The sequence below is a fragment of the Prunus persica genome, chromosome G4 (assembly GCF_000346465.2).
Source record: "Prunus persica cultivar Lovell chromosome G4, Prunus_persica_NCBIv2, whole genome shotgun sequence".
Taxonomy (NCBI): domain Eukaryota; kingdom Viridiplantae; phylum Streptophyta; class Magnoliopsida; order Rosales; family Rosaceae; genus Prunus; species Prunus persica.
This window is the reverse complement of record NC_034012.1, coordinates 2,491,762-2,500,560: the sequence shown is the minus strand read 5'-3', so window position 1 is coordinate 2,500,560 and position 8,799 is coordinate 2,491,762. Positions and strand designations below refer to the sequence as shown.

At 36.3% G+C, this 8,799-nt stretch overlaps 2 protein-coding genes across 4 annotated transcripts; both read left to right on the top strand.

The window, feature by feature from the left end:
* Positions 345 to 5,973, top strand: LOC18779425. 3 transcript variants are annotated; one of them, XM_020563168.1, is made up of 7 exons: positions 348 to 455; positions 1,994 to 2,036; positions 2,313 to 3,175; positions 3,265 to 3,533; positions 4,045 to 4,143; positions 4,238 to 4,333; positions 5,296 to 5,973. In XM_020563168.1, the coding sequence occupies exons 3-7, from the start codon at positions 3,004 to 3,006 to the stop codon at positions 5,755 to 5,757; spliced, it is 1,098 nt and encodes a 365-aa protein (XP_020418757.1). In that variant the 5' UTR covers positions 348 to 455; positions 1,994 to 2,036; positions 2,313 to 3,003; the 3' UTR covers positions 5,758 to 5,973. The 3 variants fall into 3 exon arrangements, with proteins under 3 accessions (XP_020418758.1, XP_020418757.1, XP_020418759.1); XM_020563169.1 differs by lacking the exon at positions 1,994 to 2,036 and having other exon boundaries at positions 345 to 455; XM_020563170.1 differs by lacking the exons at positions 348 to 455; positions 4,045 to 4,143; positions 4,238 to 4,333 and having other exon boundaries at positions 773 to 2,036.
* Positions 7,495 to 8,538, top strand: LOC18778959 (protein E6). Its single transcript, XM_020563171.1, has 2 exons — positions 7,495 to 8,086; positions 8,186 to 8,538. Exons 1-2 carry the CDS (start codon positions 7,572 to 7,574, stop codon positions 8,385 to 8,387), a joined length of 717 nt encoding a protein of 238 aa, XP_020418760.1. The 5' UTR covers positions 7,495 to 7,571; the 3' UTR covers positions 8,388 to 8,538.

Here is an 8,799-nt window from a genome sequence, read left to right as displayed (position 1 = left end):
TTTGATCGCGATTTACTGAATTGGGTGCGTGCGAAACTCTAAAAGTTTTGGCGACGAAAATATTAGGTCGCTAAGTTTTAATGTGTTGTCGCTAAGTTATAATTGGCGCTTAAAAATTTCGGGGGTCAGCGACCATTTGTTTTTCGTCGCAGATCATTGTGCTTGAACCATAAACCGACGTTGTTTTATGTATGTTAGCATATGACGACCAAACAGTTTTTGGGGCTAATCTAGAGAGTATAAATATAAAAATAAAAATAAAAAGTTCCTTACTCGTTAGTTCCTCGCAGACCCACTCTCCCCTGCTCTCACATTGGCAAAGCAATCCTCCACCGACGTCGGCAGAGCAATCCTCCATCTCGCATGCCTTTCCCTACCACGGTCAGGAATCGACGGCCATACGAAAACTCCATCTCCTAAGTCCTCCTCACTGTGTGTTTCAACGAAAGCTTCTGGTGAGTCTACCTTGTCTAGCTTACATTCATTGTCTTTTGATCGCTGATTTTCAGTTGTAGATTCTATTTGGTTGTTGAGAAAATAATCAAGGAAAATCGGAAATAGATACCCAGGAATTTAAATCGAAACTGAATTTCAGTGCTTGATTTTTCCTTTTTGATATCTTAAATGCTTGAACATTCAACTGTTCAAGTTTTCTGAATACAATGACGTTTATTTTTCAAGTGGTTATTGTGGGTTCTATGTCAAATTTGAGTAGGGTTTTGTGTCTGATATGAATGCCTTGTTTTGCATTTGATGTGGGTTCTGTGTCAAATTTGAGATGTTTCACTTGCAGACGTACCCAATAGTTAATTCAGTTTTTTAGTTTTAATGCTTTGAGTCTGATTGATTATTTTCCAAGTCTTGAATGTTTGCTTGATACTTCTGGATTAAATCTGAATTTCTTTACTATCTGTTGGAAGAAAGAATATAACAATTCATTTATATAATTGAAGTAAAAAGTTAGAAGTTGGAAGTTGGTCATGTGGGTGTGTATTCGTTTCAAGGTTCCTTTGCCTTTGTCTATGAGCTTCTTCTTTTTTTTTTTTTTTTTTTTTTTTGGTGTGGTTATTATTATTGATTTTTTTTGCCAATGTAGCTTATTGAGTTATCTTTATAGTTTAGATTAAGCTAGCTGCAGAGTTGTCTCTATATTTTATATATAAGCTAGCTGCAGGTTCATCATCCCATAGATTAACTCGTCAGTTTAGCAATTATTTTTATTTCCCTTAGTATTGGTGTCTAAGTGTAGTACCACTTAATTGGACAATAGAATTTAACTGATGGAGTATCATCCTTCAATGTTGGTTTGATTGTTTTGGAAATCCTTTTCAAGCTCTTCCAGCCACATTTTTTTCTTTTTTAACAAACCATTTTGGCTTTATGTGATGATCATTGGTAGCTTGAATTTTACGCAAGGTCATTCAATTAGCTTCAAGGGTAAATTTTTGTTAATTTGAAATGATTTTTATAATCATTTAGGGCATATATAATTAAGAACTATAAAGAATAATAATTTGTTTTGGAATTGAGATGAAGAGCCTAATTATTAATTTCGGATAATTCATATACTACATGAGAGACATGTGACCTTAAGCCTGACTTTATTCATTGTACATGTTATCACTGTATAAAGTGGATGTGTTGATTACAATATTACTTTGAACCATTTGGTTTTATGTTGAGAATTTTATCTTGGATATTTGGTGCTTCCTGTGATGTCTTATTATGTTACTGTTTTGAGTTAACTCAGAAAAATAATTTTTTTGTTTAATGATGAGTGGTGAAACTTAGAGGCGAAGGCATATACTATTTTGAGTTTGAAGACTAATTTGGACTCAAGCCCTCCAAAAATAGTGTCTAACAGATTTGTTTTTATCTTTTTCTTTTTTGCAGTAGGGTGTTTGAATTACTTGCTTAAGAGGCTATATTTGTTTAAGAGGCTATGTGTCTTGGGTTTACTGTGTCTAACTGATTTTTTTTTTTTGGGCAATAGGTTGTTTGAAATACTTGCTTAAGAGGCTATATTTGCTTTAGAGGTATGAATAGCTGCAAATCTTGCACCTGCCTTCATTTTTTTTCACTGGTTTCATGGGTTCAACTAGATTATGCAAAATAATGTTGAAAGAATCGTAAAAAAAAAATATTGTTACCTTGATACTTACCCTTGAAAAGCATAATTAATGTGGAATCCCTCTTTTTATAATTTTCATGTGAAACAGTTATTAGCTTATCATTATGTGAAAGAGTTATTGGCTTGTATCTATATAAGTGTTCGATCTAATCATGTTATGAAATTTTGGAACTGCTTCAAGTCATCACCGATTGAATTGGAGAAGGCCCATTATAGGAGGTATAAGAAGACGGAGACAAGGTGCGTTAGAGATGAACAGGGTTTGGATACACAATAAAAACAGGTTGAGTAATCAATATTGTGTTGGTATTGAGTCATTTATGGAAGTTGCAAGCCAACATGTTGATGAGAAGAATGAGACTCCATGTCCGTGCATGTCCCAAATTATATGGAGGATGAAGATTTTATTGATGACGATGATATTGAACAAATACCTTTCGGTGATGACGAAGGTAGTGTTCACATTGACGATTATAGGATTTGGAATTGGATTGAAGTGTTAGGTTGTCTTTTGTTTAGGCACTATATGTTTCTTAATTATCTTCAAGTTACTATATGTTTTCCTTAATCTGTTTTAAGGGGTAAGGTCTGTAAGGTCTGTATATTAAAGAAATATCTTCGGATAAGGTTTGTATATGTCCTTCCCATGTAAATGAAATGCATGTGAGTGTTATTTTTCTTTCCTATTGATAAAGTATGATGTTCAATCATTTTTTAATGAATAATTCCTTTATCTCAAGCACGTTTGTGATGAAAATTGATGTTATTACAGCTGAAGTATGATGTTCAATCATTTATTTTTATTTTATCAAGGAATGATCTAGTAGTATATTGTTGTATTCTCTCTTTGTTTATGTGTTTGTAAGTGTAGAATGACACTTACGAGGGCTGCTACCTTAAGCAACAATAACAATAAGAAGAAGAAAACTTCAACTCTACTACCACCACAGCCACTTGAGCAACCATGTCAACTGCCACAACAACAATCAACTCAGCCACAACAAGGTGCTTCATCAGCCTCAGGAGGGGGTTCCTGCCAACAAGGTAACTGATACCATATTTTGTGCCCTTAATTTTTATACTTTTATTTTGTGCAATCAAGTTATTGATTTTTAGAATTGTTTTTCTTCTAGATGAAGGAACGCATACTCAAACTTCTTCACAAAGGAAGAACACTCGTGGCCGAACTGTGGGGGCTAGCACTTGTGATGTTGTGAAAAAGAGGAAGAGTTTGATTCCAATACGGATGGATCCATCCCAGAAATTGGTGGCGACTATTGAGGCTCAAAAACTGTTCGTCTCTGAGATTGGGTTAATCACTCGCAACAAAGCTCCCTTGAATATTTTAGGGATGAAAAAAGTGAGCTTGGAGACGAAGAAAGATATGGCTTTGGGTTTGCAGGTAATCTTATCTAATTCTTCATTGATTATAATTTAATTTTGTTCATTTAGCTCTCTTTTTATTTCAATTCTTCATTGTATTTTAGTGTGAACTGAAAAATTTGTCCTTCAATGTTTCTATTTGCATTGAAAATTATAATTAATACTTGTTTTGTTTATGGTTAATTGATATTAGTTCATGTTTCATGTGGACTTAACGGATCCGGATATATGGAAATTTATTACTGACTATATGCACTCAACTTATAAAGAATGGAAAGCAAAGCTCCACAGACACTATAAGCAATATGCTTCTAACCCTGATCTTGCACGAGAAACACCTCCCCCTGAAAAGATATTTGGTACTCGAAGGACTCTAGAAGAGTGGCATTATTTGGTTGATACGTTCTACACAAATGAGCAATATCACGTATCTAATGTAACATCTGCAGTTTTCATTTTTTGATTGGGAACTTATTCTAAGTATCAAATAGAAAAAAAGACATAACAATTCATGTATTTAATCAAAACAGAAACGCTGCAAGACCAATGCTGAGAACAGAAAAAAGAAAGAGTTTGATCATACAGGCGGGTCACGTCCTTTCCTAAAACATATGGAAGCTGCTAGAGAGGTTTATAACTTTTGGTCACTTTAAATGTTTCTTTATTTATTATATTGTAATACTTTCAAGTATTTCTCATTTTCTTTTTGTTGGGAAAATGTAGAAGGGTGAAAATCCTACATACATTAGCAATTGGAACAACATGCATATTCTTAAGAGTAAGAGCATGTGGATCAATGAGGTTGCTGAAATTAAAGGGGTAAGGAATACATAAACCTGCTGACAATTTACTAATGACTTGCATATTATGCAATCCAAAAAATCAGCTGACTGGTCATGCAAGTTTTTGACGACCTATTATTTTAGATGCTAATTGTGTACTTTGGTTTTAGCATCATATAATGGCTTTATCCATTGCAAATAGAACTAATTAATTAGAAACACAATGAAGATGTGTCTGAGTTTTCTAAATTTTCCATTATCTTATATATTGAAGACCAAAAAAAGTGCATGCTAAGATTGTTTTGAAACAGAGCTGCTACAATTGTACTTCGATTCCTCTTTGGAGGCCCAATTCCAAATTCCTATTAAACAAATTCAGTTCGAATAACCCGTTGTGCTCTTAGAAGTTAAAATTTAGGCCCAATTATAAGGGGGCCATGTTGCTGGGCAAATATTTATAATCCTTGTTTTTGGAAGTTTCTTGTTTGTATTGTCGTTGCTTTCAGGAGATGCAGAAAAAGATCTTATAAGATCTGTGAGTATTTTCTAACTTTCTGCAATCTGCATATCCAAAGAGATCTATTCCATTTTTTTATGTGCCTTTTCCTTTTATTATTGGGAGACTTTGGAAAAGCCCAAAGGAGAGAGAAAAATTTTAAAAGAAGCCAAAATGGACAAAATTGCCCTTATTTATTTTTTGATTTCCTAAGGAATCCTTTACATTTGCATGTCTTTGGTTTGAAAGTTGAGAGGTTTTTCTGTCTTTTTTGAAAAAGCTTTGGCTTTTTCCAAAAGTGAAAATTTTTTTATGGGTAAAACCTAAATTTACTTTTATTATTTGCTTCAAGCTGAAACGAAATTTTTGTTTGTGACTGTTTGATTAGGATAATTGGCATTGCTAGTTTATGAACACAATTGATCGTACTGGCATCCCATTTACCTCATTCTTTTTATGCATTTATATATATTGACATATCTTTATTTTGCTTCTTTTTGTAGAAGAAGATGAATGAAGAGTATGAGAAGGCCAAGCAACAAGTGGCAGAGAGTTCAGGAACTCCACTAGATCAAGTCACACTCCCTATCCCACAACAGTTAGAGATCATGATTATAGAGCTTGGGGTTGTAAAGGGCAAGAGGATTCGAGGCTTGGGTTCTAGTCTCCGAGTGGAGAGTGCGCATAGTGGTGGAGTTGCCTCTTCTTTTGCCACAGAGCAAAAGGTTGAGGAACTTCAAGGCACAGTTGGTGAGTTGAAAGGCACAGTAAGTGAGCTTCAGGGCATAGTGGGTAAACTTTTGGATGTCATTGAGTGGATGCGAACCCATGATGGTCCTCTACCCTCATGTTTAGGTGTTCTGTCCCAGCATGTTGGTGATTCTCCTTGTGATGATGATCAAGGTAATAGTGGTGGTTCACGTAATGTTTATGCGGATCTTGATGATATTGGAAATAGTCACTAGGTTGTGTGTACATCTACATACTTGATGGTTTTTGTATCTAGCCTACCTTGGGGTTCTAGGGGCTTCTGTATCTAGCTACTTGATGGTTTTTGTATCTAGGATATCTTGGGGGTTTTTGTATCTAGCATATATTGATGTGTGCTTAAACAACTGGTATCTTTTGAATAGTAATTATGCTATTTCTATTCATTTAATCTATTTACTGTTTTTCAAAAACTTTATGGACTAAATAATATTCTGTTACAAAGCTTGAAATATAAATAAATATTTTATTTATAAAAAAATTCAATACTTTTTTGGCGACGAATTAGTTTTCATCGCTCAACTGACAATACCAATATCTACAGATTTGGCGACCAATCTGTTTCGTCGCCCATTCTGAAAATAACCAAACCAACTAACATATGCTACAAATAAACTACATCTTTCACGACCAAAACATTCGTCGCTGAAATGTTCAAGCGACCAAATATTTCGTCGCCAAATAGTTCCATGTTCGCGGGAATTTTTGGTATTTTGGCGGCAACTCACTCTCGATAGGCGACCAACTTAGATCTGTTTAGCGACGACAAAATTGGTTGCTAAAATATTTCAGCGACGATATTTTGTTTCGTCGCATGGTATCTTTAGCCACGAGCTTTCAACGACGACCTTGGCAACCAAAAATATTCGTCGCTATTTATATTTGGCGACGAACTTTGATGTTATTGCGACCATCCTGTTTCGTCACTAAAAGGAATTTTCCTTGTAGTGATAAAATAATCTTCCAGAAGATTCTTACCCCGAGAATGTCTATGTCTGTCCACATTCGAGCCACGGCCTTCTCATGAACCACGGCGGCTCTGGTTTTCTTCCTCCAGCAAAGCAACTGCTATGCCAAGTTGCTCATCTAGTTCTCTCTGCGCCCTTTTGCTCTCGTCTACGTATTCTTTCTCTAGTTTCTTGCTCTTGCCTCTCCAAAACCTCTTGCATGTCTGCCATTGAGAATGGAGAATGAAATCTAAAATCTGAGAAATGGAAATGTAGAGAAGATCTGGTGTGGAAGGTATGAGCTGAGCCTCTGGTTTTATAGAAAAATTTAGGCAAATAGATACGACACGTGGCGCAATCTTAGAGGGTGAAAATCTTATCTGAAATTTGAATTTAGAAATGTATCTGAAATTTGACATTTGAAATTTATCTGAAATTTGAATTTTGAAATGTATCTGAAATTTGAAACCGAAAATCTTGTCCGATATGAATAGTATTGACACGTAGGAACCCAAATCTATTCCGAAAATATTATCCAAGTTAATTGTTTAAGTAAACAAAGTTGTGAAAAAAAAAATAAAAAAATGAATAGTATTTGCCATAGCAAAAGGCAACTGTTGGAAACACACTTTGCTGGGGGCTAAGGCAGCTACTATTCACATGAATAGTAGCTGTCTTGGAGCTCCTCTTGCCATGGCAAGGGGTTAACTGCTAAAAATGCTCTTAGTAGAGAAAATGGCAGATAATTATGTTGTTTTCCTCCATGGAAAGCATGAAGTGCATCCAAAATGTGTATATACATATCTTTTTTAAAAAAAACAAAACAAAATAAACTAATTAACTGGAAAAAGGAAAAAAAAGAGTGCTCAATATTGTTGTTGTTCTGCCCCCACTGAGGACCACAAACCATCACCCATCCTCCAGCCCATTTGCACCTAATCAGTTGAAAATTTTGGGTGAGAAGAAAAATGGTCCTCTACATAAAGAATGGACTACCACTAGCTCTCCCCCACAATATACACTCAGTTTACAGCAGCTGCCTCCCAACAAGTTCACTTGCCACTATGGCTTCTGCTGCAAAATTGTTCTCTTTCCTCTTCTTCCTTGCATCTCTCCTCTTCTCTCAACAAGCTCAAGCTAGAGAAAACCAATTCTTTAGCAAAGTGGCCAATGTCAACAACCACAACAACTATGAGAAGGAGATCCCCATAGCAGAAACCCCTTTGAAAAAGCAAGAGCAAGAGCCAGCCTTCATTCCAGAGACCCAAAGTGGATATGGTCTCGATGGTCTCTATGGCCATGGGTCTGGCCAGCTGCCTCCCACCCCCACAAACACCGTTGGACACTACACCACCACAAACACCGGTGCACCCTACACCACCACAACCACCGGTGCACCCTACACCACTACCAATGGTGCACAATTCACCACCAACAACAACAACCTGCCATATACAGCTGAGTCAGAGAAAGAGCAGCAGCACACCAACAAGTACCCTCAGACCTACAACGCCCAATTAATCCCCAGCAAGAACAACTTTAACAACCATGTCGGCCCGGCCCCCCCAAGTGACACAAGGTTCTCACAGAGCAGCAATACCACAACCACAACCCCAACCAATTACCAAAACAACCACAACAACTACAATGCTGAGAAGCAGGGCTTGAATGATGCAAGGCTTACACAGAGCAGCTACACAACCCCAACCAATTACCAAAGCAACAACTACTACGATGCTGAGAAGCAGGGCACGAGTGACACAAGGTTTTTGAAGAAAGGAAAGGACTACTACAGTGCTGCGAAGGCGCTGAGTTCGTGCCATAAGCTGAGACTTGTTTTGATTAGTACCACTTTGCTGTGTTTGATATATTTATCCTGAGATCATATATTCAAGTGGGAGTTAAAAACACAAGAAAAATAGAATATTTTATGAAGGGTTTTTGTAATGTTTATTTAATTATGTATCTGTTGTCTCTGGTTTTTCATAAGTGCTTAATGTTCATGCTTTGAAAAAGCTGAAGTTTGTGGACTTGAGTTGAAACAAACAGTCAATAAAGTGTATATGATGGTAGCTTCTGCTTATACGAGCATCTGTCTTATTTTAACTCTTTAATTTGCTAAGTTGGTTGGTCTTATTTCTGCAAAATAGTTCATATTTGTTCATCCAGGCTCGTTCATAACAAGGTCATCACCTACGCTCACCTAAGCCTTGAGCCCTAGGCTAGCTCCTAGCAGGCTCGTAGTCATATTGTAAAAGACAGAGGAAAGGAGACTGAGATCAAGGTTGCTTT

Bases quoted from the DNA above. Each gene is read 5' to 3' on its own strand.
- LOC18779425 (XM_020563169.1), top strand. From the start codon at position 3,004: ATGACACTTACGAGGGCTGCTACCTTAAGCAACAATAACAATAAGAAG. The intron at 3,176-3,264 runs GTAACTGATACC...TTTTTCTTCTAG, and splicing joins AGGGGGTTCCTGCCAACAAG to ATGAAGGAACGCATACTCAA. The intron at 4,144-4,237 runs GTTTATAACTTT...GGGAAAATGTAG, and splicing joins ATATGGAAGCTGCTAGAGAG to AAGGGTGAAAATCCTACATA.
- LOC18778959 (XM_020563171.1), top strand. From the start codon at position 7,572: ATGGCTTCTGCTGCAAAATTGTTCTCTTTCCTCTTCTTCCTTGCATCT. The intron at 8,087-8,185 runs GTTCTCACAGAG...GAATGATGCAAG, and splicing joins GCCCCCCCAAGTGACACAAG to GCTTACACAGAGCAGCTACA.